General features: G+C 39.5%; 2 protein-coding genes across 5 annotated transcripts in view; one reads left to right on the top strand and one right to left on the bottom strand.

Annotated features, from left to right (window-relative positions):
* LOC136285389 (cohesin subunit SA-2-like) overlaps positions 1 to 9,535 on the top strand; it is a 57,563-nt gene extending 48,028 nt beyond the window's left edge. For both annotated transcript variants that reach the window (XM_066176488.1, XM_066176489.1), the window contains 6 exons: positions 811 to 965; positions 1,068 to 1,196; positions 4,203 to 4,393; positions 5,489 to 5,663; positions 6,653 to 6,740; positions 8,730 to 9,535. In XM_066176488.1, the coding sequence (XP_066032585.1) occupies positions 811 to 965; positions 1,068 to 1,196; positions 4,203 to 4,393; positions 5,489 to 5,663; positions 6,653 to 6,740; positions 8,730 to 8,738 (747 nt within the window). In that variant the 3' untranslated portion in view covers positions 8,739 to 9,535. The remainder of the gene's footprint in view (positions 1 to 810; positions 966 to 1,067; positions 1,197 to 4,202; positions 4,394 to 5,488; positions 5,664 to 6,652; positions 6,741 to 8,729) is intronic.
* Positions 9,536 to 11,033: 1,498 nt separating this feature from the next.
* The window catches only part of PPP2R3B (protein phosphatase 2 regulatory subunit B''beta), a 45,608-nt gene continuing 36,145 nt past the window's right edge, over positions 11,034 to 20,496 (bottom strand). For all 3 annotated transcript variants that reach the window (XM_066176491.1, XM_066176490.1, XM_066176492.1), the window contains 7 exons: positions 20,023 to 20,179; positions 18,599 to 18,647; positions 17,423 to 17,512; positions 16,552 to 16,727; positions 13,677 to 13,795; positions 13,486 to 13,592; positions 11,034 to 12,222 (listed from right to left, as the gene is read on the bottom strand). In XM_066176491.1, coding sequence (XP_066032588.1) covers positions 12,078 to 12,222; positions 13,486 to 13,592; positions 13,677 to 13,795; positions 16,552 to 16,727; positions 17,423 to 17,512; positions 18,599 to 18,647; positions 20,023 to 20,179 — 843 coding nt within the window. In that variant the 3' untranslated portion in view covers positions 11,034 to 12,077. The remainder of the gene's footprint in view (positions 12,223 to 13,485; positions 13,593 to 13,676; positions 13,796 to 16,551; positions 16,728 to 17,422; positions 17,513 to 18,598; positions 18,648 to 20,022; positions 20,180 to 20,496) is intronic.

Below are 20,496 nucleotides of genomic sequence, written 5' to 3'. Positions count from 1 at the left end.
GCAGCTGCTTTTGCCATCTCTGCCCGTGGCCAGAGCTGCTTCTAGCCTGGAGTCCTGCTGTAATCCAGAGAGCAGGCTCCTCCTGGGGATACTGACACATGAGCTTTGCTTATTTCACACACATTGCTGGGGGCTTAGATCTGTGAACCAGCCCTTGAAATCTGAGCTTAGATGAGTCTAAGCAGCATTTGGCTACATATATTCTGCTGACATAGTCAGGACTTGGTGTTTAGGTATCACATAGACAACAGGCCCTTTTTGGCCTTTGCTTGACCTTGAAAGTTAACAGGCTAATTCCTGACAAGAACTAGCTAATTCCATGTTCTGTTAGAAAAAAAAAAAAAACCCAACCCAAAGCACAATTAATTGAGCTCAAGATGTGCTTTGGCTACTCTTACTCTCCGAAATTGGACTGTGGTGCTGCCAAACTTGCTGCTTTGTATATGCACAGTGCTACTCTGAAAGCATCTCAGGCAAATTAGGCCTCTGGAACTTGGTTCAGAAGACCCAAGAGGAGATGAGGTCAGTGGGACCATCATCTTCAGGAATCAGTTCTCTGTTTATGCACATCATGTTTTATTTTTATTTTTATTTTTTGTTTTGTGCCTGTCTTATGAGCACAACATTGTCCTTTGTGTCAGTTCCTTGTTGTTCCATTCAGTGCTTCAGAAGCATGTGATTTACCTGCTCTTCTGTAAAGCTTCTGTCTGTGTGAGGTCACTGTTGCTTGCTGTATCAGTCTCTGTCTGCCTGGTGCTTTGTTTGCCTGTAGGATTACCTGTGTTTGCTTATCTGAGACTTCTCTTGCAGCTGTTCCAGACACATGTAGAAAGCCAAGACAGCAGTAGTGGTGTGGACTTCTCCTCTTCTTCCTTTGCAAACATCAAAGAACTTGCTCGTCGCTTTTCACTAACATTTGGTTGGGACCAAGTGAAATCTAGAGAATCTATAGCCATGATACACAAGTATGTGCCATGTAACATCATGTTGTCAGTGGTCATTGCTTTTGTTAGTTTTCTGTTTTATCTGTTTTATTACTCTGTTCTTTTCTGGTTTTCTTTCAATAGGGAAGGGATTGAATTTGCTTTTCAAGGAGCTACTGGAGTAGATGGAAAATGCTTACCTCCTAACTTGAGCTTTCTGTTAATCATCACTGAATTTTCCAACAAGCTGCTAAAGCCAGACAAAAGACTAGTGTAAGTTAAGTTCTTGTACACCATCATACACAGTTTGTGATTTGTCTATCCCTGTACAAAGGACACTTGAACTTCAATGTGGCAGAATTTGCTCAAGGGCTCTTCAGAGAACCTCTGAAATCAGTCTGCCCCTCAGGCTGTTAGTTTGAGACACACTTGTTGAATACTGTAATAGTAGTTATTTCAGATTGTATGTGCAATAAGCATTCTAGATTTTTCTCACATATAGTTGTGACCACATATGGCAACTCTTCTAAAGGAAAGGCTGTTAATTTGGTGGAAGAGATTTGCGACTTGACTGGTTAGTGGAGTGGCAGGAATGCTTTTCTGAACAGAAAAGTAAATCAAAAGATTGTGGAAGAAATAATGCATGGACCATTATTTTGTAATTATCTATTTCCACAGCTTCAGGCCTCAATTATGTGGATTCCATGAAATGTATTTGGAATTGAAATATACGTGACACTCTTCCATAGTATAGATATTTAAATCCAAGAATTTACTATTTACATGGGAATATGCCTTGATCCAGTGGGCCCATGTTTAACAGTGGTTTAAATATTTGCATTTAATACTGTAAGACTGATAGCCTTCTTTTGGCATCAGTGGGGTATTGTGCACCCGAATGGAGAGATGTATGAGTATGTACCTTATTCCCTTCTTCACCTGCCTCAGCTCTCATCAGTCTTGAGACGGAAGTAACATTCTTCCTTCTATTGGACCTTTAGCATTACTTCCTTAGTCAGTGCTATTCATTTTTGTGTCTGGATCTCTGCACTTCAGTATTTTAGTTACAGATACTGTAAAAATCAGGTACTTCCATTTTCCTGAAAGCATATTTGAAGACATTGGACAGTAAGACACATCTGCCTTTTTGCATTTCTGAGCAAATCACTCCAGTGCAAGGAAAGTTTTACTTTGAAAGGAAGACAGAAATGGAAAAAACCTTGTCATTTCGTTTGCCTCCTGGGAGTAGTTTTTAATTAACAAGAGGAAAATATTTAATTGTTGATGGGGCAGATCAAAACTAAATCCTGATAATTTTTTTTCCTAGGACTTTATTAAACCTCTTGATCAGAGGATATATATTCCTGAATGTATCAGGTACATTTGATACATTCACGTAGGTTTATTCATGGAAAAGTTTTGTGGGAAATAAGAGAACCTAGCAGGGAGTGTACTCGACTTCAGTTCTTACTGCTTTGGGCCTTCCCTCTGCTGCTGGGAACAAATGGGAAACAATAAAATTCAGTAGAAGGGAAATTGCAATTTATCCACAAGTATGTTCATAGTATGTTTCTGGAATAACAGTTTCTATTCTGGGAGGCCTGAAGTGCCTTGCAGAGGCTGGAGATTATATTTCCTCTTAGAAATATTTAGGTTTAGCTCCATCATAAATTATTGGATGGAATGTTTTAGGTCAACATGAACTTTGAGAAACAAACATCTGGTTATTTTAATTTTTCTTATTAATCGTGGGATTGATGTCCAGGTCTGTGTGTTAACATACGTGAATGTACCTGTAGCAGATGAGATACAGAATATGGGCATTTGTTAGAAAGGACTATATTTCAGCACCATCAAAGTATATGGACTATAACCCTCTCCCCTGTAATTGCCCAGGCTGTAGCAGTAAAATACCTGGCTTGTCAATTGCTCTGTGCCACAAAATGCACACAAGATGTGAATTGCTGAATAGCAAGCAGCATGAAGGGTCTGATTCCTGAATCAGTAGGAGTCTTTCCATTGACATTGATAGCAGTTGGATTAGACCCTGAGACTGCAGTTACAATACGTGCTTGTTTGAAACCAACAAATTCCATTACCAGGGTTTCTTGATCCCTGGGGCCCCCAGAGTCCAGGACTCTAATTGTTTCGGAGTTGGTGCTTACCCTGACCTCCTCTCAGCACTGGCTTTCTTGTTTTGCAAAGCAAATTAAACGTCTGATGTTTTCCAGGCCACTCTCCTAATCAAAAAAAAAAAAAAAAAGAAAAAAAAAAAAGAAAAAAAAAAGAAAAAAAAAGAATAATATGTTGCACAGGCTGGCGTTAAAACTGTCGCTTCTGGTATTTGCTAAGGTGGGGTCTGTTTTAACAACACTGAGCTTGATTTTAAAGTGATCAACTGTAACTGAAATGTGGTGAATATCTAGTTTCTAATCCTGAGTCAGACTTCGGTTTTCTTTTCTTATTGTTATTAAGTAGGAATGGGTCAGAAAGACTTTGTTGGAAATATCCTGTTTTTCAAGTAGAGTATTTGAAGAAGGCCTTTTTGCTCCAGGAGAGGTGACAGCTTCATCTGATATTCAGGAAGGCCCAGTGTCAGGTCTCGGGACTGAATCAGAGAGATCAGGGATTTGAGACAATGTTTCTTACATCCCATGTATTGTCACAGCTGCAGGGCAGTTGACTGCTTCTTGCAGACACTTGACATTTTAGTGAGAGAATTGGATTGAACTTGAGCTGGTAATATAGAAAAATGGTTTAATGGGTCATTCTTGTTCTTAATTTTGGCAGAACAGGCATTAATGGTAAAAAAGCCCCATTGCCTGACCTGTACTGTTTCTTGTACTACTGAATCACAGGGTGAATCTCTCACCTGGGATCTCCTTTATCTTGCAGTCCATGAGGCAGAAAAGGCCACCAGAAGAGGTGAATCCTCACAGAATTCTGTTCTGTTCAGGTTTCTACTGGCAGCAGCAATTGGCAGGCATTCCCTGCATAGGAAGCTCTTCATAGAAGCTGATGTAATTTTGTAATTTCTGTGGATCTTGTGTTGTTTCTAATGCTAAAAATTCAAGCACTCTTTTAGCTTTGAAAACATTTGAATTTTAAATAGATGATTCAGAGATGTCAGGTATTTCAGAGAAAAACAGTGTCCTCTCTTCAGCAGTTCTGTTTGCACCTTTGGAGAGTAAAGCGAAAATCCTTTCTTGCAATACCTGCCCCACATATTGAAGGGAAGGATAGTGAGTTTCCTTATGCTTGCTTTTGTTTTTGTCCCAGGTACAGTTACTTACAGAGGTACATAACAGAGCCACTGTCCTGCAGAGGAGATGAATGGCAGCCCTTGATCTGGTACAGGAACTCTTTATTGGCAAATGAAGATGAGGAGAGCTCTGTCCTTGGCAGTTTGGGAGAGTGGGCCCCCATGGGCTCATCTAAGACATCTTCTTTTAAGAGGAAATTGTCTAATGGTATGAAAACTTCCCAGTTCTTGATCAGCTGTATTTTCTTTGTCTGTCTGGCAAAACTGCTGTATTTGCTATTTTGCTTTCCTGTCGCAAATTTGCGCATGTTGAAATGTATTTCATTCTTTGCATTAGTAGTACAGTACCCTGATGTGCTGGATGTTGTGGACTTCCCAGTTAGAATTGTGTTTTTTGCCTTCAGCTTTGTTGTTGTTCAAGGTCCCTGGATCACTCAAGAGCCGTAAGAATGGGCTGAGGAGACTGAGTTGAGTAGAATTCAAGATTATCTGAATTCTGCTGTGTACTAACATCTGGCATTTGTCTGAGCCACTGAGACTTGGTTGATTGCTTTTAATTGTTAACTTAAGGGCATTGTTGCTTTAGGCCCTGTAGATAATTGAGACAGGAGAGGTATTTCTGGAAGTTGATTCAGATCTTCAGGCCAGATTTTCTGGGCCAAATCATCTTCTATGGTTTTTCTCTCTGTTGAATTTCTGGGGAACCTGTAAGGTTGTACTCCTGCCTTAAAGAATTATAGTTAGATGGACTGCATCCAGGCTTTGGCAGCATTCATAGACTGCCAGTCTGTAATGAAGTATTGACTGCATGGATATGGTGGGACTTAGTTAAAATGCAATAAAGCCATTATGAAAACAATTGCTAATTAAATTGCTAAGTGTTATGGACATGTGCAGTTGTATGTGGAGGAAAGGAAATTTTTCCACAGTGTCCTTTAGTTTCTTTCTCATTTCTTTCGCATAAATCTTCTTTTCAGTGACTTGCCTTCAGAGAGCTTGTTCCTTTGTGTCCCCAAAGGCCTTCCTTTCTTGAGCATTATATAGACTCTGCAGTACTGATAGCAGTTATGGACCAGGGCCAAGTTCATAAGTCTAGATTGCAAAAATGACCAGTGGGCAAATTAAATGGATTTTCTTTTAACTGGCTTTTAGCTGTCTTCTTCAATAAAGGAATGCTTTGCCCCAGATGTCCTTTTGAGCTTGGCCCAATTGTTTCACTGCTGTGGGGAACATACTGGAAATGTCCATCACAAGACCTCTGAGGGTGAGGCTGAAGAATGACTGTGTTCACTCTCTGTTGCAGGGTCTTTGCCTGAAACCAGCCAGGCTGGAGCAGCAAGCAAAGCCCCAGAACAGCAGCGTGCTTCCCAGCTTCCCTCTGCAGCAGGGAAAAGCAGGAAGAGGCTGAAATCTAAAGAGATGCGCTTGCAGGAACATTTGCCATTCCTTTGTCCAGGAGAGCTGCGTAGAAGATACTGGTGAGAGTTTGATGTCTTAGAAGCTCCTTCACCTGTTCTGGCATCGACACTTGGGGTCTCTCTATCCACCTTCAGTTTTTTTAAATACTTCATGAGCTAAGGGTGTGTGCCCCTCCTGTCTTTCTTATGGGCTGTGTCCCAAGGACAGGTTAGGCTTTTTTGTTTCCCTAGTCCAATATCTACATTTTCTGCTTCCTCCTGCCACTGTCACAGGGCTTCTGTGCCTTCTTGGAGTAATACCAAGTATGTAGAGAAAAAGACGAGGATGGAGGAAAGTTCCCTGTCCCACTTCCCGTGTCCAGGTTGGAGATCTGTGGTGCTGGTTACTCTTGGGTTGTTTGCTGCAGCCAGACAATAAGTGTTTTCTGCATCTCTGGAAGTAAAAGAGGATTCTTGTCTCTGCTGATCTGCTATTAATTACTGTGTACCCAGTGGCTTTCTTTTAGAGAAGTGTTGGTGTGCGGCATGCAGACATGCCCCAGTGAAATGCCACACAACTTGGATGTGAAAGAGGTGTTGCAGAAACAAGGAGTCTGGAGTCTACTTTTGAGCAATCAACTTTTGAGTTGCAGTATTTTCCTTTAATTCACTTAATTTATCGAGGTGTTAGGTGCCATTTCCCCTATTGGTATGTTAAAAGGTGAAACACAAATCCTGAGAGGATGCATACTTTTCCAAGTTTTGGGACACTTTTTAGATGGACCTGGTGAATACAAGTAAAATAGAACAAAAATTTATAAAATATGAAGGTATCCCCTGTTTAAATCAGTGTTTTGTTTCTGAACTGCTTTATTGAAAATTCCTGAGAGCATAACCTGTTTCATACTGGGAAATTCTGGGCCAGTAACTTTAGGCTACCTTGCATGGAATACCAGCAGCAGATTTTACTATGTGAAATACACTGCCTTAAGCACACTTGTTCCATGTGCAGCCTCTCTTATGAGATTTCTCAAGACTTAGCTATTTTTCGGTTTGTTTTTCGTTTCCAGCAAAGATGAGATTAAGACAGAAAATGTCTCTGGGGAGGGTCCAGCAGAAGACACAGCTGAAGATGTTGATGTCATTGGTACAGATCAGGTAATTCTGGCTGGTTTTCCAGCTCTGACGACAGCTGTAGTTGAGGTGGGTGAATGTCAGGTCAGAGTCTCCTGGGTAGCTATGTAGCAGCAAAGGGGGTTGCTCTTTTGTGGCCCTTTTCAGGATGAGAAAAGGGGGATGCCCTCTTCCCTTTCCAGCTGCAGCTGTTGTTTCCTCCTTCAGCTTGATCTACATTTTAGAGGCAATTGTTATTGTAGCATCTAGACATCCTTGGGTCATTCGTAAGGACTGAATGTCACTTAGGATGCATTAAGCGGAGGATCCCCTTTCTTTTTTCCCATAATGTGGAGCTTCCTTATTAAGAGCCATTTGCTACAGTTGCTTTGTGTTATTGACACATTGCAGAGATGGCACTGCTGCATGGCCTGCAGGGAATATCTGCTTCAGAAATGGTGTTTGCATTGTGCTCTTTGGATTGAAAGACTCGGAACGTGTCTGATCACTGGACAGCCCTTTACTTGCCCTTTTCCAGTCAGGCTATTGGGCAGATTAAATTGTCCCCGAACAAACTGGGGATTTGAAGGGAAGCATGAGAACATTGTGGGCTTGGAGTGGCAACCAGCATAGCCAGGGGCTTGTCTCATGGGCACTGATTGCCTTTGGGATCCAAGTTTGGCAGAGCTGCAGCTGTGTCTGCCTGGGTCTCAGCTCAGCCCTGGACTGGATCCTTGCAGCAGGGAAGGACTTTTAGCCCTAGTTCCAGATGACTTGCTCTCCCAGCAGAGTCACCAAAAACTGATGCCTCGAGAGGCTACCTAGAACAGAGGCTAGACAGTGTTAAAGGAATAAAGTTGGTATTTATTAAAAAATGCCTTCAGAGCCTACACCTTGGGCAGTACAACCCAAGACAGACAACGGGTCACGGTTTTACACCTTGCTAAATTTTGGTCCATTTACATATTGAAGTTAAATGTCCAATTACACCTTCAAGTTACGAAGTTCCATCCTCCCAGTTTGCTCTCTTCAGTTCCCTGTTGTTTATACCTTTTGGGCCTGAAGCTGTAACAGTGTCCTTGGCTCTCAGGCTGGAAAAGGATTGTTTTGTCCAACTACACTGTGAAGAGAACTTGTTAACACTTTATGTGAAGTTCAAAGTTATATACTAACACAGTACAGAATCTGGAAAATATGAAAACTAAAACTAAGGTATCACTTTGAGCCAGTGAAGTGCAAGGACTCAGATAGGATGTTGTACAGGAGGGTCATGTGGAGTGACTGTACAAGGAAAGGGGTTGGGCGGGGGGAGGAAGAAAGGCCATGATTTTTCCTGTGCTGCAGCTAATCACAACCCTTCTGCCCCCTAAGGGTTTCTGTGCCAGCCACTACAGGGGGTGGAGCAGTTCCTTCAGGTTTTCCTCTTGTATTTCCCCCTGCTCTCTGCACTTCAGAACATAACTCAGTGTTTGGCAGACAGTATTTTTGCAGTGAGTCAGGCAACCCCTTGATTTCCAGTGACTCTGGCTATCTGGGATCTAACAACCACATTCAGGCTTTGCATGATCTTTGTCTTTTTGAGTTTTTGCTGTAAAGTTCAGCCAATGTTTTTTTAACTTATGGTGGGCTTTTATTTTTAAAGAGGATTAGAAGGGGGAAAAAAGGGATGTCTATCTTTTCCTTCAGTCAAATGCATGTTCAAATGTAGACAGTTTGGCTATTGTACTTGAAGCAGCTCCTGCTGAAGATAGATAATAGAAGAATTTAACTCCATGGACAAAGATCAAAGCCATACAGAAGTTGCACTACTTATGCAGTATGGTGCCTTTCCCTGTAGTGCCTTTTCTGGGCTTTTTGGGGTATGGAAACGCTGCTTTCCTTTTGTGGAAGCTGTAGTTCTTTCTAAGAGCTGGCTCTGTGGCTAAGCTGTGAATGGTTAGATGCTACACTGTTACTCAGATTCCTTGTGGGCTCTTACATGATGTCTCCTTCATAGTATAAGACTGACTGAATCTCTTTTTTCTTGTGATGTAGGACAGTTAACACACTGAGAGGATGAACAGAAGTGAAGCACATGCTATGATTTTTCTGCAAATTGTTTTAACTTGTCAGTGTGGTGTGAGAGTATCAACTGAGGTGGCAGGAGACATGGATCAAGTTGTCTCTGTGTCTATGGTCCAGAACCACTTTGTAGCACTGTGGTTGATTTCTCGCCCTTGCTGCTTGTGGGCGTTACTGAGGTGGCTGCTGCAGTTCTAGGGTTGGGCCTTCTGAGCATCATTACTCAACTGCATCCTGATCTTTGATGCTGCCTTGGAAAAGCTCACAGCTGAAGGATTGGAATCAGGGTATTGACAAACACTGAATCAAAGACACTGTGAACCAGGTGAGACAAGCTTGTTTGAAGCAGTTGGGGGCAGTACTCTGCTGGCCCTGTTCTTTACCGTTGGAGGTAACCAAATGGAGATCTCTGTGTTTCCTTGCACCTGGTGTGGGGGGAGAAAGGAGCCTGGCCCAGCTGTGAACACTAGGACCTGCTGGGTGATGGCAGGGGCCATTTCCTACCTGTAAAATGGAAAACCTGGATCAGTTATCTGAAAGTATTTCTGAATTCCATTGCTTACAGAGATGTGGTTAGAGGTCTTTAAGCATCAAACATGTTCCTGGGAAACTTGTGTCAAGGCTTCAAAGTAACAAAAAAAGAAAAAGTGGACCAGCTGACTATTTTCCTCTGGAAGAAGTCCTTTGTACAGTGATCATGTGGTGTTTACTTGGAAAAAGCCTGGAAAGACAATGTAAATAGACTGTAAATATGGCCATTCAAAAACAGGGTGTTTTTGCATTAAGAAGTTCCAAATGATCTTCACTCAAGAGTGTTTCAGTGGCAGTAGGCTGGGGCGTGCAGCTGCTTTCACTGACCCTTCTCACTGCTCCCTGGAATTGTACATTGCAGTAATCATATCAGCTTTATTTTATATATATATATATATATATATATTTTGGATTGTAACTGTGTAAAATAAACTACAGAACTATTGCTATCCATTAGTACTGAATGTGTGATACTCCCACACCCTGTCTGGAGAAAGAATGGCAGCATGTGTGCTGGCCTTTGCCTTTGTTTTGTTATTCCACAGGCTGAGCTGGGAGTTGCCATGAAGATGGAAGTGAAAGCCATGACTGTTGCCCAGGCATTGGGTACACTAAAGTGGCCACAGTGAATCCATCATTTTCCTTGTGCATAGTTGGGTGTACAGGCTGACATAAGGGAGGTACCACTCCCCACGATCTCAGGTTCCCCTATGATTCCATCAGTAAATCCCCCTACCTGGACTGATGTTTCCCTCATCCATCTGTGGATGATTTGTGGATTCAGGCCTAAGGACACAGCAGAGGGGCAGAAGACAGCTTGACTAGGAAAACAATTATACCCAGAACCACATCAAGGATAGGGATGCTTTAATTTTTGTAACAATGGGCTGGGGATGGGAATTACCCTGCAGAGGCAAGGTCCAGTAATCCTCACAAGCTCATGTATTTTAAGGAAAAGGACTTACTTCTGCAATAAGAGCAGGATCTATTCTACTTGGGAAAGAAGGGACTTGGTTAGCACAATAGAGAGCAGGATTTAACAGGCACTTCATTAAACACAGACTTGCAACAACAGCTACAGGCTCTGCAGAAGAAATTGACCCTGCACCATAGTGCTGTGTGACAGAGACATGGCACTGCATGCTGGGAAAGCCTGGGGCTATTCGCTGCCCAGTTACAAGCCCTCTTCTTAGGAAGGAGTTTAGGGTAGGAAAAAGTATCTCTTGCAGTGCAACAGCTGTTCAGGATCATCTTCTGGAAAGCCAGTTGGTCATCCTTTCCCCGAGGGAACAGAGCTTAACAGAAATTTCTCTGTGTATCTTTACTGTTTAAAAGCCCCAAACTATAGGCAGTTAGTGAAAGGTACCCAGACAACCCTAGAGAAATTTGAAATTGGCAAGTCTCTACTAAAACTGGAATAATTAACCAAAATCCTTCAAATGGTATTAAAATTGCTTGAGTTTCCCTCAGTAAGGTTCACCAGCCCTTCAGCAATGAGTTTCTTGACACACAGGTGTGTAAGTTTGTGTAGGAGCTGGTGTGAGGAGTTGAGCACAACAGGTTTCTCCCAGCTGCTTAGCAAATACTCTCTTCTGGATGAAGAAAAACCTGCTAGAAGCTGATTGCCTTGCATATGCAACTTGTTGTAATTACCCAACCAGACTGCATATCTGTGTAACCCATCCTAATGGTTCTTTAATAGTAAGAATGAATTGTGTGCAGTGTGTAAAAATTAGAACTGTTAAATTACATGTATGAAAATCTTTATTTGAAAATACAAACATGTTTTTTAAACATTTTAAAAGATCTACACTGCAACCAAAAAAAATAACTTACATCTTTTTGTACATTTTTCTCCCAACAAAACCTGTTTAACAGTTAAGAGTGAGGCAACAATTTCAAGCTGCTGTGACACTGATGAATATCCATGGAATGTGTCAATAGCAAACAAACAAAGGGGAGGACAGACAAAAGCACTGAATGCCCACAACAAATTAGTGCACATCACTGATCAAGTAACATTTATACAAAGGATTTTTTTAAAAAAATTGGTTCCTTCTGCATGAATTAACACACCTATTTTGGATCAAGTATGAACACTCAGACTTCATTGTTAAATAATCTTTTTATGATTAACATCAACGGAAAGACTGAAGTTTAAAAGGGCATGCAAAATTAAAGCTGGGGCGAACAAGGACTACACAGAGAAGAAAACCAACTTGTCTTGAGTGTTCAGTTTAGTGTATTCTACTAATATGCACAGCTTGTCAAACAAAACTCTGCTTGTAAATGAGTGCTGAACTGTGCACTCATTGTTACGTCTCTTGCTTGCCAAGGTATAAAACCTAAAAGAGGGCTGTCTTTGAGCACGAGCACATTGCAGGTGTAAATTGTCTCCTTACCTCCTATACCAGGACAGAAATACCTGTTCTCAGGTGAGATGGAGATGGTCAGTGCACCACACATCAAGAGAATTACACAGTTCTCTTAAAAACAGTAGATTACTTTTCTCTTAAATCAAATATTGTTATTCTTCCAAAAAGGAATTATGCAACATCTGTAAATAAATATTTTAATCTATTTTACAAACGATAAACTATTGAATAAATACAAAAATCTCATCATTCCATATAAATGCACTTTTACTTAAAAGGTAGTGTAGTGATTAGATATTTTTAGGACAAAACTAAGCTGACTTCCTGGAAACAAACCTCACTGAAACGTATCAGTGTGTAGCAGACCTGCTGCAGACTGTTCCTTCTCTTCTGCAAGTGCTGACCATAAGTAACCTCACTCAAAATCCTCATCGTAGTCATATTCATCCACGTCTACATCAGCCAGATGGGAAGGCATTTCAAAAAATGGTCTTTTGTCCATTTGATACTTTAGAACACTGGCCTTCTGATGGTCTACAGGATTCAGTTCTGCATCATACCTAGAAGCAGACAAAAAAAAAAAAAAAAAAAAAAAGAAAATGAAAGTCTAACTATGCCAGGGAGTGCCTAAATATTGGAACACTAACAAGGCAGCTGCAGGAAGAACATACTTTCCAATATTTTATAATAAAGAAACATAACCAGGACAGCACCAGGGTTCTGTAATAATTCCCCGAATTTAAGTTCTCCCAATTTACTCTCCTATCACATGCCAAACTTTCCCGTGGGAAATGCAGCTCTACTGAAAGGATTCAAAGCACACACCGATACATTGCTCCAGTGCAGTACTTACAGGCTAGAAATGGTCAAATGCAAGACTAAGTACTTGCCAGAAACCTCTCAAGTTCTTTTCAAGAAAGCTGAAGTGAGGCTTAGGAAGAACGAAATACAGCTGCAGTGGGTATGATAAAAGAGAAGGAATACTGGATTGAGGGTCGTATTGACATGTGCATGAGCACCGGGAAGCGATAGCAGCTGTGCATTTAAGCAGATGCTGGAAAGCAAAACCCAGCTGTTAACCCAGAAATTATTGATAACCACCTGCTGCTGATGCAGATTAATAAATGGATAATGAAATGCAAGTTTAACTAATACAAGCCAGTGGAGGCTGATACTTAAAGGTTAGCTTCAACACTTTAGGTAAGATCAATCTGTAAGTCAGAGCTTTTAAAAAAACCCCATGAAGTCTCTGTGGAGATTTATGGTAGCAGATTAAAAACTTGACCGTTTCCTGGGTTAAGGTGACTCAGGTTCATGCATGTCTTCCCAACCACTACTGAATTTCATCACATGGTTTTTTTCCATCTACTTAACAAGACTGTGCAGAGAATGAGCTTTAGATACTGAAGTTCTTGTTCTTTAAAACTGCTTTATAGAGGTGCTCTGTGCTCATCAGTTGTTTCAGAGGAAGACATAGGGCAAAGAAGAATTAAATACTAAGAATCCACTATGAACACTAAAATAGAGCACCACCTTGGGTTTCTTCCATGAGTTCACCACTGATTTAAACAGAAAACAAAAGTCATCTGAAGGTTCAATTCACCAAGTTACAAATTTAAAAACACGGACTTGTAAAAAGAGATACATATTCGAGAATAAGAGTTTTGGTTCACACATATGTACTTGGTAGTCCCATACACTAATGCACTAAATTACGTATTTTTGAGAAGGATGTGTTTTTTCTTTTTTAAATGAATGACAGTGGTGGTGAGGCTCTACTTTAGTAGAGAGGATTCATATCAACTGTCCTGCTGCATTCTTACCCATCATTCCACTGGTCACTTGCTGCCTCTTCTGCTACCAAGATATCATACTCTTCAGCAGCATATTTCTCCCAGTCAGAGACCTCTTGACTTTCACCTTCACCATCCTAAACAATCACATTGCATGTTATACAAAACAGAATTAATTGCTGAGTCCGTAGCTATAAAGACTTTTAAAGCTTCCTACTCACCCGCAACATAGAAAACTGATCCTTCTGTTCATGGTCAAGGTATTTTTCAATGTTAAAAAAGGTATCAAAGAACACATTTGTCAACTTACATCGCTTTAAATCATGCAGAGTAATTTTTCCTGTAAAGAAGATTATGAGATAAGATAATTAGAAATAAAATTATTAGAGCCAAAGGGGTTATTTCTCAAAAGTGGAGGAATCAAAAGGTACAGTATCATTACTCAATCATCACTGCTCAGCAACATTTGTCACTGATCCTCAGTGCAATGGGAGAGATGCAACCAGATGAAATACACACCTAGAGATGTGTCCTTCAAAGCGTGCAAAACTTTTAAATGGTTCAGATTTTTTTCCTTGCTGTGGTTGTCATGTCCCACCATCCATCAGTATGTTGGAGTGAAATACAGTCTACCTCCCTTAGCTATTAAAAGTCATTTAAGGTATTAGTTTAAGCTTCAACAGATAGAAATCCCCAGTGAGTTGGTCATTCCTTCCCAAGGAGTGCTCGGGTAGCAGGTAGGAATCTCCTATGGCAGCAGCCCTCCCTCTTCCCTGACTTGAGCTGACAAATGTGTGACAGATGACAGTGTGTGATTATGCTTCATACAGATGAATTTTTCATAGAGTCATGGTTGCCACACTTGTCCAGTCTGATCAATATTTACTGCTTGAGAGGAAAGCTAAATGCTCAGAGGTGTTTTGTTTGATTTTTGTAGTGTGATACTTTAAAGACTCACATCAACGGATGCGTTAAGCATTAGAAGTATTTGTCAGGTTGCTCAGGAACGTTACCCTATTTCAAAGCTGAATATTGAAGCTTCTGCAGAAAGGCTAAAAAATATGAGGTACACAAGGGAAGACAGATGACTATCCTTAAAACTCCCCTTTATTGATTCACCTGGAATACAGACAATCTTCCATTGTTAATCAAATAGGAGCTAACTGAAGATGTTATGGAAGACTTCAATAAAAGCCATACTTGCAACAGTATTTCCTCAGCATAGTGTCCCAGCTTCTAAAAAAGTAACTCAAGGACATCATAGGGAAGCAAAATCCAAATCCCATTTGTACATGGTTGCCACGCTTGCATCTGTCATGAAAGGCCCCAGTGTGTTCTGCCTGGCTCATAGCTGGTGCTCCAGAATGACACAAATCCCCTGTGGCACCTGTGCTGTATCTGTCAGACCCACACAGATGTCTGATGCACCACACCATCTCAAGTGGCAGCAGCTCTCAACAACCAAGCAAATGATTTGAATCCCAGTTACATAAGCTCCCCGTTTAAGTTAGACTCCTATATTTGGTTCATTGATTTGCTCTCCGGTTTCCATTTATTGCAATGGGAGCTTAGACATGTAGCGCTTATGTGGATGCCTACCACTGTCTCTCAAACACCAACACAATAGGAGGAAAGTTTGAGTAATTAATTCAGGTCTTCAGAAATTAAAGTTTGTTTTTTTGTACACAGAACATTCTATTGAAACTGTATCACAGTTTAGCCATAACTTTCTTAAAGTGTCTTTATTTTGTTTCAAAGCTACAAAGTGAAACATCAGTTTATGCTGATAGTTTTTTGTAATAGAAAAACAGAAGATTTTTTCTTAATCCACATTTTAAACCTAATTCAGTTTTTACTAAAAAAAAAAAATCAACCCTTCTCAACTGGCTTTCATTTTTATTACCCTGAATAACTCATTCTGGTTGTTTGATGGCCTCCTTTTATCATCCTCATGACATAGAGGAGATACATCAATCTTGTTTAATTTTAAGTGCAGAACAGAAATGTTATAAATGCCTTTCAGAAGCATAACATAAGACTGGAAGGGAACCACTGAGCTCAGGAGGTGATTGTGAGCAACCATATAATGTAAGTGTGCTTCTCAGAGCTTGCCTCGCTTCATTTTAAATGTCCCCTAGCCCCCACGCATTACACAATGTTGGTGTAAGACTTCATTCCACTGCTATCAGGGATCAGGAGCTTTCAGATGAATCACACTTAAAAAAAATTGTAAATGAAAAAGGAATATTATTTGCCTTTAGAGATACGTTTTCACTAAGCAAATCCATTTTAACTTGTTTAAATAAGAATAGCAAACTTTACATTCTACTTTTGAGCCGTTTCAATTCTCTCGGCATGCAAAAAATCACATCCCAATAAATGACAAGTGTATGTAAAAGAAAATTAATTTTCTCATAATTTAAATATTTGTAATACTAGAAAGAAAGTGGGCAATAAGCACGACTTACTAATTGGTTGTCTAACCATAATTTTATAGAACATCATGCTCACTACTTAAGTTTTTTTCAGGTGTGAAATGTAAACTGAAATTTTATCCGCTAAAGACGATACAATGTCAAATGCAGGAGAGTAGAATGCAGGTCTGGGAAACTTCAATTGGATGCAAAAAGCAGCCAAAAACTCAGTACAGTTTATTATTCTGTTAATTTTAAGCCCCTTGTCATGAATTTCCTAAACTGGTCTAAGAGGCAAACACTGTTTAGAAACTGTTCCCTCCAGAGAAACTCAATTGAATGAGCACTGGAAGAGGTGAGAAATGAGTGAAACATCAAGAGGTTTTCCTGAGAGCCTCACCTAAGCTAGACAGTGACAAGGTTTCAGTGACTTAAAACTAAATGTGGCTACAAGCACAAAATGAAAGCTGACAAGGAATTTTAAAGCAGCATATTAAATTCTAGTATGGAAAGAATGCCTGCCTGCTGTTGGAAGGCTGATCAATTATTAAGCTTTAACAGACTTCAGTAAAAAGACAACCTCAAGGCATTTTATTTGTATGACCAACCGAGTGCTCTTAAGGCTGCACTAACTTCTAAATCCAGAGAAACAGAAGTTACAGATGGAAAAGGAGTTTATTACCTTCATGTTGTGGCTTTACAATATCCAGCATCTGGCACAGACAGTCTTCAAATGGCAAAGGTTCTATGGCCATGTTATCTAATTTTTGGCACTGTTCTTCATAAAAATATTCCAATTCATACATAGACAAGGCACCATCCCCATCGAGATCCATGCAGCGGAACCAGTATTCAATGCTGAAATTCAGTCATTAACAGCAAAGAGACAAACTTACTACACAATTTCAAGAATTCATGTTGCCTGTTTCAAAGGCAAAACTAGACTTACAAGTACATTCCACCAATCCATGGAAAGTCATTAAACACCGCTTACTGTGCTAAGAGTTGCTGGTATTTGCTATGCCATCCATTATTGCATTTGAAAACATAGTTGTTCATGGTGTAAAGGAGAAGACATGGTTTTACATTAAAAAAAAAAATACCAAGGGAGACAATGAAAAATTGAATTGTACATGAAAACTTCAGTATTTTGGGCATGTTCCCATATTGAACAAGCTAATGACATGATATATGATAGGTTTCTTATCAGTACCATACAGCTAATGGTAGCTGCACAGCTTCCCAACGTCACTGGCATCATGAAACAGGTGCAACGTCTTTAATGTATGGCCCTGTTCATAAATAGGCCACCCACAACTTATGAAACAATAACATTGAATTAGTCTCTTAAAAGTCATTAAAATAGACTTCTACAGCTACTACAACAGGAGACACTGATAAACAAGGACATGCAAAGAAGTGGGCCAGTTTTCCACTCATGTTTTGACAGTTTAGTCTTTTCCATTAGTTGCAGCTGTTCATTAGTGGTCCCCATTCAAGGACTGGAAAAACAAAGTCAGCCTTTATTTCTGATGAAACAAATTCATTCTTACCTAGTTGGTGTTTTCTTGTCCTCTTCAGATATCAAAAACCAGACAAAATCAGCGTAGCTAATCTTCCCATCTTTTTGTGCTTTTCTACCTCTTGAAGGCAAATGAGGAAAAACAAAATTTATTTTAGAACACGTAGCTTTTACTAACCCAAACTAAGGATTTTTTCCTTGTTGGTATTAACTATTTACTCCTAAATGATCCAGTGTTCATAAGAGGCTTAACTGTTAACAGAAGAGCCATCTCAGATAATTTTGGTGATGCATTACATACAAGCACATATGCTTTTTAGAATTTCTATTTAGGTAGAAGTGGTAAGAACTTAAAAGTTTTACAGAACTCCACTAGATAAAAGTTTTTGAATAGAATATGAAGATAAAAATGAAATAGAAATATTCAGGAAGTGTCCATGGCAAGAACATAATTGTCTGTTTCCACTCTCATAACTGCAGGAACTAAATAAGTAGCACGTAGTCAACCTGTCTAGTAAAAAGTCAGGCAGTTCCTAGAAAGACTACATTTCAATAATGAAATTCATTTTTGGCTGTTTTATCTTCAAGATGTCTGTGAAAATATGGTATATGTTTTGTCTTGCCCAAGAAACTCAGATAAAGGAGTAAGCTCTAGACATACGCCTACTAAGTTCTCATCTTTTATTTCTGTTTATGAGTTGCTTTCTACCTCAGATACTGTGCTAGGAAACATTTCAAAAATTAATAAAATTCCATAAATACAAAAGAGGAAGTCAATCCCAAAGGGAGAAATGAAAAATGGCTGTCAAAAATGTAAAGTAACTCAACTGGAAGCATTTCTGTAAATTTATTGATGCAATAAGCAGTGATTTTACAACTAGTACTTAAAAGCTCTGTCCTCCTTGAACATTTTACAGGTTTGAGGGATGGAAAAAGAATGATGCTAATATTTCTTCCTTCTTCAGTCCCAGTCCTGCTAAGTCATACAATATCCAGTGGCCAGTGTTCATATGGGTAAAGAATGAAGAACTTGAACTGTGCCAAAGGTTCCAAGACCACTCTAGTACTACTAGAGTTTAAACTATGATACTAAATCTTGAAATTCACTGCTCCTTTGTGAAGGGGAGCTATCTTTTTCCCTTGGAATAACACACAATTTAACAAGCAGAAATTAAATTGGATTTAGATCAGCATACAAAACAAGTACCTTGTTACTGCTCCTGAGAAGATGCGCTCTATCATCCTATTTGAAATTGCTGTGAAGAAAGGTTTGAAACGGTGTCAACTCTATTCAAGTTATTTTTGCTCTGTATTGTGTTATTGAAGAGTTTACTGGAACTCTTCTCTTACAACACAGATCAGTGAGAAAGATCAAGTGCAGTGCTCATTAATCCCTTTGAGTCCTTTTAGAGAGGATCACTTAACACAAAGTCTCCAAAAGCAAAGCTACAACCACCCAGTTTTGAATTCAAACTTAATGCAGAAATAGTAATAAAATTGTAATACAAGCAATAAAATTGGCTGATTAATAAAACTGCATTCCCAGTTCTTTGCCAAGTAAATAATGTTTTCCAGTGGCATTAAGTTTTACATGATCTTGGCAAAGAGCCAAAACAGAACTGGCACGATCATACATAATAAACATACTTTACTGATTCTGACAGGGGTCTATTTTTGACATGGTTTTGACCCATGCTTCTATTTTCAAACCATTTCAGGGATTTTAAAGACATGTCTGAACTGAGTACTACCTTTGTAAAGGATATTCAATTTATCCATAAGTATTTGCAAAATTAAATTGCAGGTGGCACTGTGTTAGTTGTGCTTTCTTTCTAAAACATACTAACTTAATAGAGCAGCCACTCAAATGAAAGCAGTTTTCCTATCTCACTGTCCTAAAGCACAGTCAAACTTTAGCAGGCAAATTCTCACAAGCAACCAGAGTTGTGTTTATCCTTTTTAACATGGGCTAATACTCCATAATCACTTTGTGCTTAAGTAAGCTTTCCAGTCCTGAAAGAACACTATTAAGATGGAGACGAGGCATCTAAAAGAGTCCCAACAGTTCCATGCAAGCTAAAGAATACTTAAAATAGGAACAAGCGTGCAAGACTACAGAATCATGGTCATTGCATATTACATGCAGCAAATGTAAACCTGCTAACTAGTGCTGAACAGTATTAAACCAAAACACACTGCAGCTGTGTTAGCAAAACTCCAAAATAAGCCAAGTACCTGTAGGTATGTTTGCCTTTTCTATACCTTGCCAGTTTTCTTTCCATGCCTTGCCATAAAAGTAATGCTACTTGAATAATATCAGCAAAATGAGTTGTGTCCCAGATAACAACCCAAAATTGCCAAACAAAACCATTTATAATACAGTAACACTTAAGTGATATTTCCTCTACTTCTTTGTCAAGATCAGAATTCAAATTCAAAATTTTCCTCAAATGTGGTATTTGTAAGTGCAAAGTAGCATCACAGATGAGTTACCCTGCTTTTGTTCACTGAGTCAGCAGGACCAGCTACACCAACAGACTGATGAAGCCAGCCTTGGCATTAAACCACTTCCTCAGCTCAAAGTTACAGGTCATTTAATACATGTAAACAAAGGTGATTCATTTGTCATACCATAATCATTATGTCGAGCTAAATCCTTCCGATCAATATAGAGGTCATGGTCTGTATCCAGCTCCCAAAATTTGCAATAGATAACATAAAAATGTTCATATGAGAAGTACTCTGTCAGCTGGTTAATATCAGCTTCCTCTTCCAATAATGCCACATTCTATTATCAGAAGGATAAACAAAACACATTAAAGAGTTTGTAAGACATTTATTTGTTGAATGATCTGAGTTCTCATAACCAAGTTCATATCTAATGTTATTTCAATGGAACACTTTTTGTTTTCAGGAAAAATGCACACCATACAGTGTGACAGCAAAACTGAACACACATGGCAGAAAATGAATGCATTCACAGAAGAATGAGTAGATCAGACGAACTTCTGCTACACACATTTACATGTATACAGCTCTAGATACAAAAAAATCACATTTAAACACATTGCAGTGCATGAGAATTAATGTAATTGGGTCTTCCTT

Source organism: Chamaea fasciata, unplaced genomic scaffold (assembly GCF_029207755.1).
Source record: "Chamaea fasciata isolate MVZ Bird 193981 ecotype frontalis unplaced genomic scaffold, bChaFas1.0.hap1 SCAF_2, whole genome shotgun sequence".
NCBI classification, from domain to species: domain Eukaryota; kingdom Metazoa; phylum Chordata; class Aves; order Passeriformes; family Sylviidae; genus Chamaea; species Chamaea fasciata.
The sequence above is the reverse complement of the archived record's forward strand: the minus strand, read 5'-3'. Positions and strand labels throughout refer to the sequence as shown.